Source organism: Monodelphis domestica, chromosome 4 (assembly GCF_027887165.1).
Source record: "Monodelphis domestica isolate mMonDom1 chromosome 4, mMonDom1.pri, whole genome shotgun sequence".
Lineage (NCBI taxonomy): Eukaryota > Metazoa > Chordata > Mammalia > Didelphimorphia > Didelphidae > Monodelphis > Monodelphis domestica.
This window is the reverse complement of record NC_077230.1, coordinates 179,959,751-179,983,359: the sequence shown is the minus strand read 5'-3', so window position 1 is coordinate 179,983,359 and position 23,609 is coordinate 179,959,751. Positions and strand designations below refer to the sequence as shown.

The 23,609-nt window shown below is 36.4% G+C and overlaps 1 protein-coding gene across 2 annotated transcripts in view; it reads left to right on the top strand.

Annotated features, from left to right (window-relative positions):
* Window positions 1–38: 38 nt before the first annotated feature.
* The window catches only part of CFAP210 (cilia and flagella associated protein 210), a 75,442-nt gene continuing 51,871 nt past the window's right edge, over window positions 39–23,609 (top strand). Inside the window, exons 1-5 of one of the 2 annotated variants that reach the window (XM_007494338.2) lie at window positions 39–251; window positions 14,808–15,022; window positions 18,560–18,733; window positions 18,833–19,026; window positions 21,859–22,015. In XM_007494338.2, coding sequence (XP_007494400.1) covers window positions 176–251; window positions 14,808–15,022; window positions 18,560–18,733; window positions 18,833–19,026; window positions 21,859–22,015 — 816 coding nt within the window. In that variant the 5' untranslated portion in view covers window positions 39–175. The remainder of the gene's footprint in view (window positions 252–14,807; window positions 15,023–18,559; window positions 18,734–18,832; window positions 19,027–21,858; window positions 22,016–23,609) is intronic. The other variant, XM_007494341.2, reaches the window with a different exon arrangement.

Sequence of the window (23,609 nt, the reverse complement as noted above, 5' to 3'; positions counted from 1 at the left end):
CTGTTTCTCTCCTCTTGCAAACGGTTTCCTATCACTTCCGGGGACGTTGCTAAGGAACGTGAAGCGTCCGAGGTAAACACTCCGAGGCTGCCCGGCTTCGGAGGCTGACGGCCGGAGGGAGAGCTCTCGGCTCGGTCGTGTCCCAAGCTTTGGCTCTTTGGGGCCGCGAGGCGCCATGGCCACCCTGGGCACCCTGACCGACTCTCTGGTGCGGTTTGGGCGGCGCACCGGACAGATGCGAGAAACTCCAGGTGAGGCGGGGGAGGGGACGGCTTCCTCCCGGACCTCCACGCGAGGCCAGGCGAGAGCACTAAGCAGCAGCTGGGCTTCGCCGCCCTCTCGAGCTCCAGCAAATCTGGGAGGCGGGAAGTGTCAGCGTGCTACCAAGTAGACCGTCCCCACTCCCCACCCCACCCCCGGTATACCCTGGAAAGGTGAGAGGTGAAGGAAGAGAGAGAAAGAGAATAGGACTCATGCAGGAGTGTTAATTGTGTGGCTACTTACCCAAGAAGAGGCTGATAGGGCTGATGGAAGCAGCAGTGGACGAGAAAAGCAAGAGACCCTCATAAGCGAGTTTAGACCTTGACACATAGGAGTCAGTTGCCAAAGAGATAATTCTTAAGTACAGGAATGACCAAGTAATTCCCTTGCACAAGAAGCGCCCATTTGCCCTTAGGATGAAATACACAACTACTGACATTTAAAGCCCTTCACAATTTGGTTTCTGCCTACTGTGGCCGACTTATTACTCTTTACTATCCATACAGTGACCTCTAAGATGAAATGCAAGACACTGACATTTTAGTCCTTCACAGTTTGGTTTCTGCATACCTTTCCTGACTTAATACACACTACTCTCTTTCCTATACTGTATGATCCAGCCAAATTGGCCTACTTGTTCTCATCATACTATTAATCTCTAAGCTCCATGTCTAGGACAGTTTTCATATAAAAAATATTGTGAGGATATATCATCCTTGATAACTTTGGGGTAATACATGACATTATTTCAAAAAGTAAAAAGTGCCACTGAAATGTAAGGTAATATAACTGGAACAGTCATTTGGACTATTATCATATTTTATAATAATTTTTTTTAAAAACCCTTACCTTCCGTCTTGGAGTCAATACTGTGTATTGGCTCCAAGGCAGAAGAGTGGTAAGGGCTAGGCAATGGGGGTCAAGTGACTTGCCCAGGGTCACACAGCTAGGAAGTGGCTGAGGCCGGATTTGAACCTAGGACCTCCCGTCTCTAGGCCTGGTTCTCAATCCACTGAGCTACCCAGCTGCCCCCTATAATAATCTTTTGTTGCCATCGAAATTACACTGTGTGGTTTGATTCCTTTGTTTTATGCCTACTTTCATCTGCATTCTGTCTCCAACAATTCTTTCTCTAGAGGTGGATAGCATTCTTTGCCATAAGTCCTTCAGAATCGCCCTTGGATCATTGATTTGAGATAATAGCTAAGTCTGTCACAATTGATGATTCCATAATGTTGCTGTTATGTTGTACAACATTTTCCTGATTCTGTTTACTTCACTCTGCATTGGTTCACCTAGGTATTTCTAGCTCTTTCTGAAATCAAATTTATAGCATCCATTCCTTTTGGCACAGTAGTATTCCATCATCATTATATACCACAGTTAGTTCAGCCATTCCCTAATTGATGGAATCCTTTAATTTCCAATTCTTTGCCACCACAAAAAAGAGCAGCTATTAATATTTTTGTACAAGTAGGCCTTTCCCCTTTTCTTTTAATCTCTCCAGAATACAGACCTAGGAATGGTATTACTGGATCAAGGGATATATATATATGTGTATATATATATATATATATATATGCGCATTATTTTAGAGTCATTGGGGGATAATTCCAAATTGCCCTCCGGAATGTTGGAACAGTTCACAGCTCCATCACAATGCATTAATGTTCCAATTTTGCCATATCCACTCCAACATTTGTCATTTTCCTTAACTGTCAAATTGACCAATTTCATAGGTGGGAAGTAGTACCTCAGAGTTGTTTTAATTTGCATTTCTCTAATCAGGAGGGATTTGGAACATTTTCTCATATGATTATTGATAGCTTTGATTACATCTGAAAACTACTTATTTATATAATTTGACCATTTGTCAATTGGGGAATGACTTATATTCTTATAAGTTTGATTTTTTATCTTTATATATTTGAAAAATGAGATCTTTATCAGAGAAATTTGTTATAAATTTTTTTTCTTAGTTTTTGTTTCCCTCTTTGTTTCATTGGTTTTATTTGTAAAAACCCTTTTAAATTTAATATAATCAAAATTATTCATTTTACATCTTATAATGTTCTTTATCTCTTGTTTGGTCATACATTCTTCCCTTCTCCATAGATCTGACAGACAAACTATTCTATGTTCCCTTAATTTATTTGTAATATCCTTTATGTCTAAATCATATACCAATTTTGACCTTATCTTGGTATAAGGTCTGAGATATTGATGTATACTTAATTTTTGCCATACTGTTTTCCAATTTATCCAGCAGAATTCAAAGAATAAGTTCTTATCCCCAAAGCTGGGATCTTTGGGTTAACAAATTCTAGATTCTGAGATCATTTACCTCTACTCTTTTTCATTGATCCACACTTCTTTTTCTTAGCCAGTACCAGATTGTTTTGATAATTACAGATTTTTTTCATTAGTTCTATATAACTATAGTCAATATTCCAGATAAATTTTTTTGTTATTTTTTCTAGTTTTATGAAATAGTTTTTTGGTAGTTTGATTGGCATGGCACAGAATAAGTAAATTTAATTTATATACATTTGTCATTTTTCTTATATTAGCTCAGTCTACCCATGAGCAATTAATATTTTTCCAAATGTTTAGAGTTAAGTTTATTTGTGAAAAGTGTTTTGTAATTGTGTTCATATAATTGTTGAGAGTGATTTTAAGTGGACTTTCTCTTTTCTAACTCTTCCTGCTGGACTTCGTTGGAAATACCTTAGAAATTCTGATGATTTATGTGGGTTTATTTTGTATCCTGCAACTTTGCTAAAGTTATTATTCCAACTGGGATTTTTCTATCAGAGCCACAAAGAGTAATAGTTTAGTTTCCTCTATGCCTGCTTTTTAAATTTCTTTTTCTTCTCTAGCTGAAGTAAACATTTCTAGTACAATATTAAATAATAGTGGTAATAATGGGCATCCTGATTTCATTCCTGATCTCATTAGAAAATCTTCTACCATATCAAAATTGCATATGATATTTGCTGATAGTTTTAGTTAGGTATACTTATTTTAAGGGAAAAAAATTTTATTTTATTATTTTAAGGAAAGATCCTTTTATTCCTTTGCTTTCTAGTGTTTTTAATAGAAATGGATGCTGTATTTTACTGAAAGCCTTTTCTGTGTCTATTGAGATATTCAATGTAATTTCTGTTAGTTTTGTGACAAGGATATCACTTTAGAAAGACTGATATATATTAATTTAAGGTCGCCAAGGAATTCAGCTATGTAATTCCTAAATGAAAACTCAAGTCAGCAGTCAACCTTTTATGGAGTTTAATTACAAACAGGAGGAAGAAAGGTATTAGAGATAGAGAGAGAGAGGGAGAGAGAAAGGGGAGAGAAGGGAATAAGGCTTAATACCCCTTCTGTTTAGGCTGGTCCAAAAGGCCCAAGCCCTTAGATAGCTGAGGCAAAGAAAAGAGATCAGTCCCTATCACTCACGTGACCAAAATGGAGAAACAGTCTCAGGGGCCTCCACCTCCAGCTTCCTTCAGAGCAAGCTTCTCAGAGCACAACCTCTCCAACCAACCCCTTCTAGTCCTCAGACCCCGCTGTCTTTAAGGAAACCATCCAAGTTCCCTCCCCTCAGTTCTCACATCTACCAATCACTGTCCATGTCTTCCCTGTGCCAATGGTGGCTCTAGCTTAACCCAGGACCGACCAGAGGTCTGTGGCTTTGCACATGTCTGTTGAAGGTCATATTCTCAAATAATTAAATCTTGATACTTTGCTACAGCCCTTCCTAAATCCTGTTATCCTGAGTAGGGTGGAGATTGGAATAATTAAATTTTGATCTATGCTGCAGCCCTTCCTAAATCCTGTTGCCCTGAGTAGGGTGGAGATTGGAATAATTAAATTTTGATCTATGCTGCAGCCCTTTCCATTGTTCAGCAAAAGGTTTCTGTCCTAAAGTAATCTTAAGAAGGGAGGAGGAGGAACCTCCCTTGCCAATGGGGTTCACATTCCAATGGTGAAATTTCCAACATTCACAAGTCTAAGAAATTTTAAGGTTTACAATCCCCCCTGATGATCATTGGGAGACTAGTCTCCCCATTGATCATTTAACATAATCAATTTGTAGTTCTCAATGCACTTCTAACTATAGATATACACAATATTCAATTTTCTAAGAGAAATTAGAATACTGAGAGAGGAAATAGAAAAGAAAGCAAAACCAATGTTTTGCTAGGCGCATTGACAGAAAGCCAAATTAGGGGCAGTCCCTTTTGGCATAAATGTGTACAATTACAATAAAGGTTCAATCAAAAGTTCAGTCCAATAAAATCATCCAAAGTTCATTCTTGATCTTCTTGATGAAGTGTAGGTTTTTGGCATCTTTCTGCAACAGTTCATTCTCTGGATATAAAAGTTTCAAGCTTCTTTCTTGAAGATCTTTTCTCGAACAAAATCAAATCTTGAATTTTTACAAAAGTACAATCTTAAACAAAATTCAAAATTCTTGGATTTTTATAAAAATACAATCTTAAACAAAAAAAATTCAAAAATTCTTAGATTTTAAATTAAAATACAATCCCCCCTGAAGTAAGTATTAAAAAAAATATCAAGTTTAGCTCAGAATGCAATGTTCAGTTATGGGGGTGTATGTGTTAATTATCAAAAGAATAGAAAAATAATCAAAAACATAAGAAAAATTCAAAATAGGCCTTGTATAAGTCCAGTTTAAAGTAATTTCTTACAGGATGCAGTAATATTTCACTTAGCCATTTGTAGCCAAGACTACAGGAAGTTGCCATAATATAAGAAGAAAAGAATTAGAATTCTATTTTGATGGGGAAATGTCATTCCCTCGTCTGATTTTTTTTTCATTCTCAGGGATATAGGGAGCCAGCATGATAGTCAAGCTTTGTACTTGTTTAAGTACTTCATAAAGAGTGTAGATACAAGGAAGTCCTACGACTTAAACATAAGTTAAGCGTCACAACCTCGAGTCTCACTTTAATATTTCTTGTGTGCTCTATTGGCACTATCCAGGTTTAGTCTGTGCTCCTTGTTTTTATCCCTTTTCCTGGAATCAGACACAAACATTAATCACAGTCCTATAATATTTTATCAATAAATGGCAGGTTCCCATAGTTAAAAGCTTTTAGGCATATATTGATATTATAGCAAGAGTATATATATATTAACTTGTATTACTGTAGGAAAAAAATAATATTAATATTAATTATGTGTACCTTCAGTACAAAAAATGAGAAAAATTCAAATATTCTGATCAAAAAATAAAAGAAAAGAAATAAGAAAAAAAATCAGTAATTCAATATATTCTTGAAAAAAACAGCATCCATTTGTCTATGGATTATTATCTCCAATTCATATGATAAGATAGAGTCACAATTCATATGATAGGATACAGTCAATCAGTCTCAGCAGAAGATGCTTTCTTCACATGTGAGCAGTGAATCCAAGAGTCCCTTTCTCCAATCTTTATAGTTGTTGGAGTAGTTAATAATATTTGGAATGGTCCTTCCCATGAAGGTTGAGTTGCTCCAGTTTGCTTGAAATTCTTGATATAAACTTTATCTCCTGGGTACAGGTCATGCAGAGAAAAGTCTAATGGTCCAGGTTGTACTGCAGCTCCAGATTCATGAAGTTCACGTAGTTTGTGCTGTAACTCCTGTATATAGGAAGCAATAGTAATATCTCCCCCTAATAGCAATGTATAAGCTGGGGAGAAAGGCTTAGCCTGTATAGGTGGATGTCCAAAAAGCATCTCAAATGGTGAAATATGTAAGTCTCCTCTAGGCCTACTTCTAAGATAAAATAGGGCCAGAGGGAGAATTTCAGGCCATTTTAAATGGGTCTCAGTGCATAATTTGCCAATCATAGTCTTAAGTTCTTTATTCATTCTTTCCTACTATTTGGAGAGGAGAAAAAAAAACTGAAAAAGGTTAATTAATATAAACAAAATCAATACAATCTAAGAAGAATCATCTTCATTATATTAGGAAGTTCCTTGGGCACCCTCCTGAAGGGCACCTCTCTGAGGTTCATTAGCACCTCGAGCATGTTTTGGACGAGCGCCATTTCTCATATATTGTTGTTGAGTATTATCATTTTCTTCATTTGGAGAATTGTCATTATTTTCCCAATTCCTATTTCTATAATTTTGGTTTCTAAAGTTCTTATTTCTATATTCATTATAGTTATTTCCATAGTCATTATTATAATTTCTAGAATTCTGGTTTCTATAACCATTATCATCATTTCTATAGTTATTATTTCTAAAGGTATTATTAAACTGTGTATTCCTTCCAAACATCTTAAGAAAGGTTCTACATTCCATCATTTTGTGGCCCTTCTTCTCACAGAAGTGGCAAGTAATGGATTGATAATTGGATTTCTGGGGAGGGGCAATTGTTGTTGGTTCATTATCATGCCCACTTTCTAATTTAGTTATCCTATCTATTAAATATCTCATTTTTTTCTTCACTTCCTCCATGTCATCATTATTTTCTTCCTCCTTTTCTTTGTTTCCCTTTAAAGCATATATAGCTGTTTTTCGCAATTCTTCAAGGTCCATATCTGACCATCTTGGGCATTGCGTTCTAAAATAATTCTTAATTGCTTTGCAAGAGTTATTTACAAAGATCCTTCTAACTTGTCTTAAACTACTCTCTTTAGTTAGGTCCCAATCTAAGTATCTGTCCCCAAACTCGATTATTCTATCCATAAATCTGGAAGGTGATTCTTCTTCCTTTTGCTTAATTTTTTCCAGTTCCATCCACTTATCTGTACTGTCTGCACATTCCTTCATTGCCGTGAGGATGGCCTCTCTACAACGGTATAGTTGCCATTGTTCAGCAAAAGGTTTCTGTCCTAAAGTAATCTTAAGAAGGGAGGAGGAGGAACCTCCCTTGCCAATGGGGTTCACATTCCAATGGTGAAATTTCCAACATTTACAAGTCTAAGAAATTTTAAGGTTTACAGTTTGGTTATTGATATGGTCATTTATACTAATATTTTTCCTTATCTTAAATCAGACTTGCATTCCTGCTATAAATTCCACTTGGTTATAGTGAATAATCCTTCTGATATATTGCTATAGTTTCTTTGCTAGTATTTTATTTAAGATTTTTGTATCAATATTCATTGAGGAAATTGTTCTATAATTTTCTTTCTGTTTTTGGTCTTCCTGCCTTAGGTAGTAGCACCATATTTGTGTCATAAAATAATTTTGTAGGACTCCTTCTTTGCTTATTTTGCCAGATAGTATAGTATTGGGATTAATTGTTCTTTAAATATTTGATATAATTCATTTGTGAATTCATCTGACTCTAGGGACTTTTTCTTGGGGAGTTCATTATTGGCTTGTTCAATTTCTTTTTCGGAGGCAGGATTATTTAAGTATTCAATCTCCTTTTGTTTGTCTAGGCAGTTTATATTTTTGTAAATATTCTACCATTTTACCTAGATTGTCAAATTTGTTGTCAAATAATTGGACAAAATAGCTCCTAATGATTGCTTTGATAGCCTCTTCATTAGAGGTGGATTCACTGTTTTCATTTTTGAAACTGGTAATTTGATTCTTTCCTTTTTAAAATAAAATGAACCATTACTCTATTTTATTTCATTTTTTAAAATAAAAACAACTCATAATCTTATTTAATAGTTCAATAGTTTTCCTACTTTTAATTTTTAATAAAAATTTCTCCTTTCCTTTTTAGGATTTCCAATTTAGTCTTTTTTTTTAAGTTTTTAAACATTATTTTATTTGGTCATTTTCATTCATTGTTCATTGGAAACAGAGATCATTTTCTCCCCCCACCCCTACTCCTCCCCTAGCCAATACAAAATTCCAATGGGTATCACATGTGTCCTTGTTCCGAACCCATTTCCTTGTTGTTGGTATTTGCATTAGGGTGCTCATTTAGCATCTCTCCTCAATCATATCCCCTCAACCTCTGTAATCAAGCACTTGCCATTCCTCGGTGTTTTTACTCCCACAGTTTGTCTTCTGCTTAAGGATAGTGTTTTTTCTCATAGATCCCTGCAGATTGTTCAGGGACGTTGCATTGCCATTAATGGAGAAGTCCATTACCTTTGATTGTACCACAGTGTATCAGTCTCTGTGTACAATGTTCTCCTCCTTCTGCTCCTTTCACTCTGCATCAATTCCTGGAGGTCATTCCAGTTCACATGGAATTCCTCCAGTTCATTATTCCTTTGAGCACAATAGTATTCCATCACCAACATATACCACAATTTGTTTAGCCATTCCCCAATTGAAGGGCATCCCCTCATTTTCCAATTTTTGGCCACCACAAAGAGCGCAGCTATGAATATTTTTGTACATGTCTTTTTCCTTATTATCTCTTTGGGGTACAAACCCAGCAGTGCTATGGCTGGATCGAAGGGCAGACAGTCTTTTATCGCCCTTTCGGCATAGCTCCAAATTGCCCTCCAGAATGGTTAGATCAATTCACAACTCCACCAGCAATGCATTAATGTCCCTACTTTGCCACATCCCCTCCAGCATTCATTACTTTCCTTTGCTGCCATGTTGGCCAATCTGCTAGGTGTGAGGTGATACCTCAGAGTTGTTTTGATTTGCATCTCTCTGATTATAAGAGATTTAGAACACTTTTTCATGTGCTTATTAATAGTCTTGATTTCTTTAACTGAAAATTTCCTATTCATGTCCCTTGCCCATTTTTCAATTGGAGAATGGCTTGATTTTTTGTAGAACTTGTAGCTCTTTATAGATTTGAGTAATTAGACCTTTGTCAAAGGTTTTTTTTTATGAAAATTGTTTTCCAATTTGTTGCTTCCCTTCTAATTTTAGTTACATTGGTTTTGTTTGTACAAAATCTTTTTAATTTGATGTAGTCAGAATTATTTATTTTGCATTTGGTGACTCTTTCTAAGTCATGCTTGGTTTTAAAATCTTTCCTTTGGTGTAGGGTGTGAGGTGTTGATCTCTCCCACACTGTCTTCCAATTTTCCCAGCATTTTATATCAAATAGTGGATTTTTGTCCCAAAAGCTGGGGTCTTTGGGTTTGTCAAAGACTGTCTTACTGAGGTCATTTACCCCAAGTCTATTCCACTGATCCTCCTTTCTGTCTCTTAGCCAGTACCAAATTGTTTTTATGACCACTGCTTTGTAATATAGTTTGAGATCTGGGACTGCAAGGCCACCTTCCTTTGTATTTTTTTTTCATTATTTCCCTGGATATCCTTGATTCTTTATTCTTCCAAATGAACTTTGTTATGGTTTTCTCTAATTCAGTAAAATAGTTTTTTGGTAGTTCAATGGGTATGGCACTAAATAGATATATAAGTTTCATTAGGATGGTCATTTTTATTATGTTAGCTCATCCCACCCATGAGCAATCAGTGTTTTTCCAATTGTTTAGATCTAGTTTTAATTGTGTGGGGAGTGTTTTGTAGTTGTGTTCATATAGTTCCTCTGTTTGTCTCGGCAGATAGATTCCTAAGTATTTTATATTGTCTCTGGTGACTTTAAATGGAATTTCTCTTTCTAATTCTTGCTGCTGAACTGGGTTGGAGATATATAGAAATGCTGATGACTTATGTGGGTTTATTTTGTATCCTGCAACTTTGCTAAAGTTGTTGATTATTTCGACTAGCTTTTTGATTGATTCCCTAGGATTCTTTAAGTAAATCATCATATCATCCGCAAAGAGTGACAGTTTGGTCTCCTCATTGCCAATTTTAATACCTTCAATTTCTTTTTCTTCTCTAATTGCTACTGCTAGTGTTTCTAGTACGATATTAAATAATAAAAGTGATAATGGGCATCCTTGTTTTACTCCTGATCTTATTGGGAAGTTTCTAATTTATCTCCACTTCAGATGATATTTGCTGATGGTTTAAGATATATACTATTTATTATTTTTAGGAAAGGCCCTTCTATTTCTATACTTTCTAGTGTTTTCAATAGGAATGGGTGTTGTATTTTACCAAAGGCTTTTTCTATATCTATTGAGATAATCGTGATTTTTTTCAGTTTGCTTCTTAATATGGTCAATTATGTGGATGGTTTTCCTAATATTGAACCATCCTTGCATTCCTGGTATGAATCCTACCTGATCATAGTGGATAACCCTTGTGATAACTTGCTGGAGTCTTTTTGCTAGTATCCTATTTAAGATTTTTGCATTTATATTCATTAGGGAGATTGGTCTGTAGCTTTCTTTCACTATTTTTAACCGGCCTGGCTTTGGGATCAGTACCATGTTTGTGTCGTAAGAAGAATTTGGTAGAACCCCTTCTTGGCTTATTCTGTCAAATAGTTTGTATAATATTGGGATTAGTTGTTCTTTGAATGTTTGATAGAATTCATTTGTGAATCAATCTGGACCTGGGGATTTTTTCTTAGGGAGTTCTTTGATGGCTTGTTCAATTTCTTTTTCTGATATGGGGTCATTTAGGTAATTTGTTTCTTCTTCTTTTAGTCTAGGCAATTTATATTTTTGTAAGTATTCATCCATATCACCTAGATTGCCATATAATTGGACATAGTAGTTTTTTTAATGAAGCTGCCCCCATCTCTTGATTTTTTTTTGCATCTCATCCTAAACAGTTTACTATCATACCCTCTGTCTATATATATACTTCTTGTAACTGCTATGATAATGATAAAAATTTTAAGAGTTATAAATATTATTTTTCCACGTAGGAATATAAATAATTTGACCTTATTGAGTCCTTTAAATTTTTTTCTCTTTCTTATTTACATTTTTATGTTTTTCTTGAATTTTGTATTTGGGCAACAAATTTTCTGCATAGGTCTGATCTTTTCTTCAGGAATGATTGGAACTCTTTTATTAAATGACTTTTTCTATAAAAGAATATGGTTAGTTTTGATGGGTAGATGATTCTTGGTTGTAAACCCAGTTCCATTGCCTTCTGGAATATCATATTCCAAGTCTTCCAATCCTTCATTGTAGAAGCTGCCAGATCCTTCATAATCCTGACTTGAGCTTGATGATATTTGAACTGTTTCTTTCTTGCTGTTTCCAGTATTTTCTCTTTGATCTGGGAGCTCTTGATCTTGGCTATAACATTCTGGGGGTTGTCATTTGGGGATTAATTGCAGAAATTGATCTGTGTATTCTTTCAGTTTCTATTTTACCCTCTTACTCAAGAATATCAAGGCAATTTTCTTGGATAATTTCTTGTAATATAATGTCTAGGGTTTTTTTTTTTATCTTGACTTTCAGGTAATCCAATAATTCTTAGATTCTCTTCTGGATCTATTTTCAATATCAGTTGTTTTTTCAATGAGGTATTTCACATTTTCTTTTATCTTTTTTCATTCTTTTGATTTTTTTTATCGTTTCTCGATGAAGTCATTAGCTTCTGTTTTGCCCAATTCTAATTTTTAAAGATTGATTTTCATTCATGACCATTTGATCCTCGTTTTCCATTTGGTTCATTCTACTTTTCCTGGAATTCTTTTCTTCACTGGATTTTTTTAAACCTTTTTCCAATCGGTCAATTTGTTTTTTTATGAAACTCTTTTCTTCATTGGATTTTTGTGCATCTTTTTCCAGTTGACCAGTTTTGCTTTTTAAGCTGTTATTTTCTTTTTGCATTATTTTCATTTTTTCCCATTTTTCTTTTACCTGCCATTTGATTTTTGAATTTCTTTTTGAGCTCTTCTAGTGCATGAGACCAATTACCATAAAAAAAACCCCACAAACCATTACCTTCCATCTTAGATTTAGTACTGTTTATTGCTTCTAAGGTAGAAGAGAACAGCTTGTAAATGGGGTTGTGACTTGCTCAGGGTCACACAGCTAGTAAGTGTCTGAGACCAGATTTGAACCCAGGACCTCCCATTTCTAAGCTTGACTCTCAATCCACTGAGCTACCTAGCTGCCTCTTTCTCAGTTTTTTTTTTAAATTTACATTAGTTACTTTGCTCTCACTGTTTTCTACTGAATCAGTGCCTTGCTCTTCCTTGTTTCCATACAGATTTTTTATGGTTAGGTGTTGTTTTTTTATTGTTTGCTCATTTTCCTAGCCTTTTTTTTTTGCTGGTATACTAGGAGTTTTCAAAATGGCTGATTCTGTTTCCTCTGTGATGCCTTGCAGGGCTGAGCACTGTGAGCTTATTTTGCCCTGGGCCTAGGGGCTTCACTGCAGTCCTGAAAAGGCCAAGAACTATGGACTTTGGGATCTCACTGTGGACTGGTTTCAGAGTTTGGGGTTTCAAGGGGTGGATAAAGGGTGCTCTGCTGTTGGATTAGACAGGGTCTCAGGATCACAAAATTGGCTTATGCCTAGGCTCAGAACCTGGCACATTAGGTGGGGGCTGGGGGGAGTAGTCAGCTGGCACTCCTATGTTCTGTTTTACTTCCGGTTCCAGTAAAAATGGGCTCTTTCTACCTTTCAAGTTGTTTTCCACCAGAGAACCCTGTCACCTTGTTGGATCTCTGTCTTCAATCATTTTGAAGTGCTATTTTAAGGTTTATGTGGGAGGATTCTCACAATGGTTCTAGCTTTTGCTGCTATTAGCACTTATCTTGGCTCTGCACCCTCCCCCTCCACCCCCCAACTATTAGTCTCTTAAGAGTGAAGACCAGTTTGCATTTGAACTGAGCAGAGCAGTGCATTTGCAATGGCAATGGAAAGCCATGCTTACTTCAGTTCAGTTAATCAGTCAACATTTAGTAAATACTTACTGTATTCTGAGCACTATATTAAATGCTAGGGATGCAAAAAAAAAGGCAAAAAACAGTCCCACATTAAATGCACATTCTAATGAGGAAGACAATATCTAAATAAGTAGGGACATCTAAGATATATTTAGAATAGATGGAAGATAATCTCAAAGGGGAAGGAACTAGTAATTAGGGTACTAGATCAGGTGATTAATTTGTGTAGAACCTCAAAGGACAGGAGGTTGCTTGAGTGATGGTGGTAATGAGAGAGTTTGGAAATGACAATGAGGAATAAGGGATATTCTTATTTCCCTTCTGGGACCAATAAATTAAGAGAAGGAGGAACTTTAGAAAAAATATAACTAATACTAGAAAGAATGACTGAGGATACATTCTTACTTGAAGAAAGCCAAATCTCACTGAATGCTAAAAGATAGAAAGAACATGACAGGAATGCATCTAAGATGAAGGAAAGTTTATAAACAATAACCTTCAAGTTCCAGAGTGCACCACAGGAGGGGTAGCCAACTCTGAAGTGGGACATTAGAAGGGTAGGATTGAGGTAGAGTGAAATAAGAGAGGAAGGATTTAGGGTCTTGGTGTGGGGTTTGCTTTTATGAAGTTGGTGATTCAGTATCACTGGGGCTAGCTAACCATTGGCAAATAAGTCTGGGCTAGTGATGGTGAACCTATGGCATGGATGCAAAAGATGGCATACAGAGCACTCTCTGTGGGCACTCAGCCACCACCCCCAGCATCCCACTGCTCCCAAGAGTTCATTACTAGAAAGGCAGAGGGACTCAGGCAGAGCTCCTCCTCTTCCCATCTCTACTGCACTTGACATTTTTTCACAACCTCTGCCCCATAGTCCTTTGCGAGTACACAGGGGTTAAGGTGGGCACCTCACAGGTGGCAGAGCTGTAGGGGAGCAGAGTGCTCAGGCCACTCCCCTCTCTCTATGAATGCCTGAGGACATTTTTCACTTCCTTCACCCAGCAACCCAATGGGAGCGCTTTCTACCTTCCTTGTATGGGGTAAGGGAGGTGGGGCAGGATGTGCCTGGCACTCAGTGGAGGAGCACTGCATATGGTCAGAGATGGGGAATATCTTGGTGAATGAGAGTAGCTCTGCTCTGTATACTTCTTTTTTCTGGAAAATAACTTGCTGATAGTAGATGCTTAATGATGAAATAACCTGAGTAATTCATTCCCCCTACTTGTGTTCTTCTTCCTTATACTCCTTTCATTCTGAGAGTTTCCAGCTCATAACCCATTATTGAGACTTCCTTGTTCTAATTTATGTCAGAAAATGAGCTAGAACTATGGTACTTACCCATGATGGTCAACTTATGGCATTCATGCCAAATATGGCACACGGAGACCTCTCTGTGGGCACTTGTAGGCCCCTGGCTTGGCTGACTGGGAACCTGGCTCCGCCACTGAACACAGGGGGAGGGTGTGGGGCACTTGATCCAGCTTCCTGATGGAGCTCAGAGCTCAGCCCTGGCTTGACTGGCCTGTAGCAAGACCCTGCCCTTGGCCCCATCCGCAAATGCAGGTGATGGGACACAAAGATGGGGGAGGATCATGATAGGCAGTGGGGGCTAGGGCATGGCACAGGGTCCCTAAAAAGTTTGCCATCACTGGCATATGGTTTTTCTAGTCCATATACTGACACCTTCAATAAGTGATCTTTAGTGAACTCCATGAAATTCCTTTAAAAAGGTATCTTAATTTGATATTGATAATGAAAACTAAAATTAAAACAATGAAATTAGCTTAAAGCCTTTCTTGATATCGTGGCAACATAGAATTGCTTAGAGAAAAAAATGTCTAGTGAAAATATTTTAACTTTAACCATTTTTTAAACTTCATTTGTAGAAACTGACAATCAAATTCCTTGTGGTAGTCTTTTACCAAGTGGAGTAGATCTTCATCAAGTTACTATACTTCCAAATGATGAATGGAATAGAATTCAAAATAGCCTTGACAAGATGAGTAGAAAAGCAGCACAACTTCGTGCTGAAAAGAAGGCAAAGAAAGATATGCATTTAAAGTCCCAAGAAATGATGAAACATTGGGCCAATACTTATGCAGTAAGTGATAAACTTATATAGAATACCTAGTCATTGAAGAATTACTGTTGTTTATAAGAGAAACTATTAAAATTTATTGAAATTTAATTCCTTTACAAAAGTTGAGTACAAAGTTGAATTGAGTTACATACAAGCCAATTCATGTCAGTTGCTCTGAAGAATACAAAAAAGGAAGATACAACCTTCATCCTTGGGCATCTTATAGTTCATAGTGGATGCAACACATATTTTCAATTACCTGTATGTTATGATGTGAACATTTAATATCAGAGATCAAAGTGCTGTAGTAGTTTACAGGAGGGATAGATTTACCAGATCATTTCTCCCTGGTTGTCAGAAGATGTGTCAAGGAGATGGCATTTGAATAGGGACTTGATGAATGACAGGAGTTGATGGACATAATCATTCTTTTTAAGCAAAATAATAAGACATAGTATGATTTGACTGCTGTGAAGATTAGTGTGGAATAAGTTGTAGAGGAAATCTTGATGGAATTTAAATGTTAGGCTAAGGTGTCAGGTTTTTATTTGACAGATAATAGGGAGTAATTCAGGTTTCTGAGTGGGACTGACCATATAGATCTGGGAGTCATCTACACAAAGATAATTAAGCTCCTAGGAAATGAGGATGTCACCAAGGGAGTGATAATGTAGAGAGACAAGAAAATGGGTCCAGGACAGAGCCTTTAAGACCATCTACAGTTAGGAACATGATATGGATGATGAATCGGCAAAGGAAAAGAAATAGTCAGCCAAGTAGAAGAGACCCAAGAGAGCAGGATCATGAAAACCCAGAGGAGGAACTATCACAGAGGTGAGGGTAGCTCTGTGTCAGATATAACAGAGAGGTCAAGTAGGATAAGGAGTGAGAAAAAACTATCAGGTGTGCCAATTAATAGATCATTAATATGTGGAAAGAGCAGTTTTAGTTTAGTGATGAGATCTGAAGCCAGACTACAAAGGGTTGAGTCAGTGAAGGACGTAATTAATGTAGTTTTATCTAGGAGTCTGTCTGTGAAAGGGAGGAGAGATGGGACAATAATAGCATGATGGTAGAACTTACTGAAGATTTTTAAGAATTAGGAAAGCTTGGACATTTTTGAAGGCAGTAAGGAAGAAACCAGTAGAGGCAGAGGTTAAAGTTTATGGGGTAGGGTATAATGAAGGCAGCAATCTGCTAGAGAAAATGGGAGGAGGTGGCAAAAAAGGCACATATAAAAAAGTTGACCTTGGTAAGAAAAAGGTCCACCTTGTGGAAGTCATGTCTGAACTAAAGATAAAGTGGAGGTGATAATTGAAGTGTTGGAAATTAATGAGATCGCAAGGGATAGAATAAACATGCAGATATGAGATAAGAACTAAAACTTAAGAAACTTGAGGAATGACAACATTAAATACGCTAAATGAGAGCTGATGAGAGAGGCACAAGGAACAGTTAGCTAGCTAGTGGGAATAGCCTGGAAATCTTTATTGTATTTCAGAGAGGAGAGTGGGTCCAGTGTCAGATGTAGCAGAGGTGAAGGACAAGGAGGACTGCCTTTCCTGTATTGAGCTAAAGTGTTAAAAAGACCAATCAGTGTTTAACTTGAGCCTTATCTAAGGTATATTTAATTATTGATGTATTAGTTCTTGTGTAGGGTAGGTCCTGAGTAGAACACTGAGGCTCCATACACACATATACACACACACACAATGTAAGTACATGTTTATATAGACAAAAGCATTAAGATTAATAATCAGAAGTGTGTGGCATGTTTTTTTTGGTGGCTAATACCCCCAGAAATCACTCTAATGAGTAGACAGGAGTCTTAGATAAGATGGTGACAGGAAGTGGCCTTCATTAGAGAAAAAAGCAGAGAGCATGGAACATTTCTGGGTTTTACCTCAACCATGTCCACTGGCTTACAAAAAGAATCCTTATTTTATAGGAAATCTATACAGTGGTGCCTTGAGTTTACAGCCACCTGTGTTTGAGTCATTGGTTTCTTATCTGAGATACTCCTTACTCCCTTTTTGGTTCCCAGCTCTCTTTGAACCATGGAAGCATTTCTCAAATTAACAATTTCTCTGTTTTAATCATAATTCAGGAATGTGCAAGGCCAGAGCCACAGTCTTTCTAAATGGGGAGACTAATTCCCATGGGAGATTCTCATACTGTATCTTTTAGGTTCCATGGACTCCTCATTGGACTCTTTGTACTGTAATTTTCCATGGGACTTCATTTTTCTTAACCCTTGAAATGCTGATTGCAAGTCAGTTGAGAATTAATAGCAAAGCAAAGGAAAAATTGCTTTTAAATAAGTACTAAGGCAATAAGAATGGGATTGGATGAGGGGAAAGGGCTGTTTTCTTCAGGGGGAGGATGTCTCTACTGTTTGTTATGTAGAGATAGGCTTCTTTTCTCTCTTCCCTGAAGGGCATAGATGAACTAAGCTGTATAGGAAAGTTACAGGGATAATTGATCAGAAATTATCACTACTACTATTAATCCTAATACTAACCATAATTGTGAATAATGCACTACTAATTACTAATTTTTCTCCAGACAAGTAAATTATCAGCCCAATAGTCTCATTGAAATATTAATATTCAGAGTTGTTGACTAGTTTTATTTGAATTTGACCAGCTTCATTATGTTTTTCTGGAGACCAGAACTACATGGTGTTATATAAAAACAGGAAAATGTTTTTAGTTTTGTTTCAATATAGCTTATATTTGACCAGATATACTTATTGAGTGGTATATTTTCCTTTTGAGAGCTTTCTTTCAATTTTTAGAAAGATGCCATTTTTTTGTTCAGTAGTTTTTAAATTACATTTAAAGTATAAGATGATGTGGCTTGTTGTTCCCAGTGGCCAAGGAGGGGTGGAGAGGAAAGAGAATTCCAAGAAGGAGAGAAATCTGTGGGTTCCAGTTAGTAGTTAAGCTTTTTGAGGCTAATGAGAGACCAGAAGGACTGAAGGGGACGTGTTGGGTCCACAGGGGCTGGTATATCTATTGCCCTGATGTCACTGGAGAAGGGGTAGAAGGTAGATAAGAATTAGAACCAGAGCTGGGATGCAGTGTTTTCAGTTTGTAGATGAATCTTCTAACAGGCCCCATAAACATGTCCCAAAAGATGGCAATAAGCCATACCAGGTACATTCAATGACAGGAGTAAAAATTACTTGGTTTTCTGTAACAGTTAAGAGACTTGTTGAGAAGGGCTTAAAGATTTATTAAAAGACGATATAATTTTGGGGTTAAGACCTCAAATTGATAAATTAGCCTTGCTAAAGTTTGCCCAGTCTAATATCAAATTAAATTTATTTCTCCACTAATTAAATTGCTACCATATTCTCAAGCCTTTAACATTTTTTAATAAAAATATTTTAATTATTAAAGGAATTACTTCATGTAACTTTAAGTGTTTTACTAACTTACATAAAAATACAATAGAAACCTATAATGAAATTCCAAAGTTTGTGATAATTATTTTTAATGTTTTCTTTTTTCTAAAATTTTGTTGGAAAATGAAAATTGATTTTGTTTCTCACAGGGGATGAGAAAACAGAAGCTTGAAGCTAAAGAGTTGCGTGAACAAAATGAAGAAAAAGAAAAACAAAAAATTGACATGGAAGAAGCATTATATAGAGCACAAGAAAGAAAAAAGGCCATTGAAAGTGCAAAACTCTCTCACTATTACCAGACAGATAGAGTGAAAACTTTCCATGTACTATCTATGATTCCTTGCTTTTCATATCTATTTAATATAATACTTGTACATAGCTGGGCATTATTTACATGACATGTTGCACATTTTTTTGTATAGAGGGCACTTCTTCTTACTAAAGTTCTGAAAGAGCGAGATGCTCAGGTTCAGTTCCAGAAGAGGAAGATGAAAACAGATACAAAGTGGGAGGAACAATTGAAGCAAAATATTGAAAAAGCTTATCAAGAGGAAAATGACAAAGCGGAGAAACGTCACAGTGACAGAGTGGCACTTGCAAATGATCATCTTAAACAGTATGTGAGATTACGCTGTTTTTAGTGCACTTTTTCTCTTCTGATATTTTTCAGTCTTTTGTTATAAATTGCATTAGATAAAACCTAATGCAAATAGGTGGCTTCATATTTTGGTGACTATTCTGAAATGTATTTGGTTCTAGTATAACTTTGGTTTTAAAAACTATATTAAATAATGGTATTATAAAGTACCTAGTACTCTTCTGATAGGGATATGTACTATATAGATGTAAAACTAAAGATAGATTTACAGAGAGGATTTGCCCATTTACGTCAGTTCATTAAGCATTTATTAAGTCCCTATTATGTATCAGGCACCATGGTCGGTGCTTTATTGGCAATAAAGATATATAATATTAAAATCATAAAATATTTACATTATTTTAAAATGTTATAAGCAATTCTACTATAGTTTTATTAGGATATCTTCAACTATATTATTAATTTAGTAATTAAATGAAGTAATTTAAATATTTGGATTTAAGGTATGTTCAAAAGAGGATGAAAATAGTGATTTTAAAATGTATGTTTTTATTATGTTTTAAAGTGAATACATCTCCTTTTATAATGTCTGTATTTGACTACTTGTGTATTTTCTTTCTGAGGAATTTTAGACATATAATCATCTAATATTGGTCACTGTCCCTGGCCAAAAAGGTCAGGTTTTTCCTTGAAGATAATTAAATCATTAGTACAGGTTAGCTTTATCTTATAATGGTCCTCTCAATTGCTGTACCATCTGAAGAAAGATTGTATTTTTTTTTAATAAAAGGAAGCTCCCAGCATGTAAAGAATTCATTACCCATTCATTTGATTCAGTTTAACAGACAGTTCCTTTTTGTGTGAGACACTGAAGATACAATGATAGATGTCCTATAGGCCTTGCTCTCAAGGAGCTTACAATCTAAAGAAGGAAAAGACAGGTGTTGACTCAGTAGAAAGGAGTGAGGTAAGTTTATAGGGAGGGAATGCTATGAAAATTTCAGAAAGAGAGAGAGGGAGGGAGGGACAAAGAGAACTTTTACTTGCAGGGGTAGAGGAAGGGTGAGTCAGGAATTGATAACGTTGATGGAGGTAGTGGTGCCTGAGGTGTACCTTGAAGAAAGGGATATTAAAAGATTGCTGTGGAGTGACAGTCCATTCAGTATGGGGGATATCTTGAGCCCAGAGATGGAAGAAGAGACAGGAGATAGAGAATGGCCCAGTTTGGCTAGCATGTAAAGCAGAAGAAAGAGGAGTATGAAATAAGCCTAGATAGATGCCAGTGTAACTTGTTTATACTTTTTTAAGGAAGCATTAAACTACCAAAGGTTTTTGAGTAGAAAAATGTCAGGATGCAGCAGTGTATTATTAAGAAGCTAACTTTGGGAACAGCATGGAAGAGAGATTGGAGATGGGATAAACGAGAGGCTGGAAGACCAATTAGGAGGTATTATAATAGACTAAATGAAAAGGACGTGATCTAGAGTGGTGGCAGTGGAAAGAAAGAGGAAGGGATAAATATAAGAGCCTTTGCAGAGTTATTAAGATAAGTCTTAGAAACTGGTAGGCAAGGAAAGAATTAAAGATGCTTTTATGGTTAGAAGTCTGAAGGATGGTGGTGCTTGTAGAAAAAATACAAACCTCCCCAACCCCAACAACAACTTAGGGAACTTAGGGTAAAGAGCAGATTTAGGAGGGAAGATGATTAATGTTAGAAGTTCAGTTTTAGAAATATTGAATTTGAGCTATTGATGAGATGTCTAGGTTGATATATCTAGCAGGCTTTGGAAAATGTGGGCTTGGAACTATAGGAAGAAGTTGGGGTTGGACATATAAATTTGGGAGCCATCTCCATACAGATGGGAGGGCATGAGATGCCTAAAATAAGCTGGTGGGCTTGCTGGCCCAGTGTAAAACCTCAGCATAAACCTACATTTAAAGAGCAGGAAAAGGATGAATGGTCTGCAAGAGAGACAGGAGTGGTCAGAGAAGTAAGAAAAACAAACGAATATAGTTGCAAAAGTTCAGGGAGAATGGGGTAGCCCACAGTGTCAAATGCTACAGAAAGATAAGAAGAATCATACCGGATTTAGAGATTTTTTCGGGGGGGGGGGGTCATGAATGACTTTAGAAAAGCCATTTCATTAGAGCAGCAGGATTCAAAACCACATTCGAGGAACTGAGAAAAAATTTGAAGGAAAGGTGGATCAGCATTATTTCTAAGAGTTTAGCAGTGAAAAGGAAGAGAGGATGAGTTGGAGAGCTTTATCTGAATAGAAAAATGAAATTACAAGGGTGTTTAAATGACTTGACCATTATAAATGCTACAATATAACCATTACACCACTCAGGTATTTGCCTAAGCAATTGGAAGGAATAGGAGCTCAACTGACTCCTTTTGGTTTGGGATTAAAAGTAATAGAAGAAGGAGCTAAGGTGATTCAGTGGATAGAGAACCAGGGTTGAAGGTCCTGAATTCAAATGTGATCTCAGATACTTTGTAGCTGTGTGAATCTGAGCAAGTTATTTAATCCCCATTGTCTAGCCCTAAGTGCTCTTCTGCCTTGTAACCAATACAAACTATGGATCCTAAGAGAAAAAAATAAGGTTTTTTGTTTGTTTTTTAAAAAAGGTAATAAGAGAAAGAAACTTTTCAGCTTGGGCTTTTTTCCTCCTATTTTATCTAGTAAAGTATTTTCAGCTAGTGCTTTAAATTGGGAAGTTGTTTCAAGTTTACTGTTTTCCAGCAAGAAATAACATATTCTCTTAAATTTTTATTCAGAGTAGGCTGTAATCTTCATAAATGCTTAACCAGTTTTCTTCCTCTTTATATTTATTTTTATACTTTAGAATGAAGGAGCGAGATGAGGTGGAAGAACAAAGGAAAAGAGAAGAAGAAAAAGATGCCAAAGAAATAGAAAGACAGGCAAAGTTGTATGAAGTAGAACTAGCAAAGAGAAAGGAAAAGAAAGAAGAAAAGATGCTTGAATGCCAAAGGATGCATCTTGTAAGGAGAAAAATACCTTGAATATTTAGAACTGTAAAAATAAAGCTAATTAGGGGCAGCTAGGTAGCACAATGGATAGAGGTCTAGGCCTGGAGTCAATAGGACTTGGGTTCAAATGTGATCTCAGATACTTCCTAGCTGAGTGACCCTGGGCAAGCCACTTGACTCCAGTTGCCTAGTGCTTTTTGTTGTTCTTAGACAGAAAGTAAGGGTTAAAAAAAAAAACAAAAAAAAAACCACAACTAACTGACTAGCTTATGTTTTATAAGCCAGAACTGGTGGGAAGAGGATAACTAGTGAATGTTGAGATTGATGGAAAACTAAAAAGGACATAAAGGAAGACTTTATGCATTTCTAAGCTTGAACCTTGGATATATCTAGTATAGTTTTTTGTTTCTGTTTTTTCAACTGAGTAGGGAAACACTTGAGGTAGAGAGACTAACCAGCAGGCTTTTGCAATAGTCCAGGCCCAGGATGAGGGCCTTACATGGTAGCTAAATAAGTGGAGAGAAGGAACATATGCAAGAGATACTCTGAGGAAAGAAAGAAATAACAATGCTTGGTAATATTGGATATTTGGAGATTGTGCTTTTTAAGTTAACCAGGTTCATTTTTTTTTTTAAACCCTTACCTTCCCTCTTGGAATCAATACTGTGTATTGGTTCCAAGGCAGAAGAGTGGTAAGGGCTAGGCAATGGGGTTTAAGTGACTTGCCTACGGTCACACAGCTGGGAAGTGTCTGAGGCCAGATTTGAACCTAGGACCTCCCATCTCTAGGCCTGGCTCTCAATCCAATGAGCTGGACCCAGCTGTCCCCTAACCAGTTTCATTTTTGAGGTAACTAGCGCTAAATCTTTCCCTTTTCTTCCCCATTTAATATGAGGTTTTGGATTATACAAGAAATGGGATTTGGGGGGTTCTTTTTTTTCTTTTTTCTTCATACATACTCCCCTCATCCAAAATGTCCTCTTTTTAGTCTCCAGTAGAAAGCCATTCTCTCCTTCAAGGCTTAATGAAAAAACACATCAATTGTGAAAACTTCCTCTTAATTATTCCAGCTCAAGTGATCTGTTTTTCTAACTCCTTGGTCCTTACTGTCTAAATTACTTTCCAATAACATTTTGTACTGCCTTGTGATGTTGCTTCACTGACTTCACTATTGAACTCTTTTCCTGCTAATTAACTTTATAATTTATTGGTCTTATTTCCTCATTTAGATGATAAGTTCAGTGACAGCAAGGACTAAGTCATTTTTTGTTTCTCCTAGTGCACCATGCTATGTTGACACAGTTGCTTAATAAATAACTGTCAAATCAATGATGGTTCTGATCCATAATTAGGAGGACACGGATTTTGAGGCATGTTCCAGATAAGCGGTGGAAATTCATTGTTTCATGTATTGTTCCTCAGTCTTCCTTGTAATCTTGTTCACAATATTTTGGTTTCATTTTTTTCACCAGTAAAATAAGGGTATTGGATTAGTTGACTTCTAAGGCCCCCTTTAGCTCTAGATTTCATGATCCTTTTGGTGATATGGTTTTCTTTTATATATGGTAATCGAAACAACATTTTTTTGAATTTTTGTTATAAAATG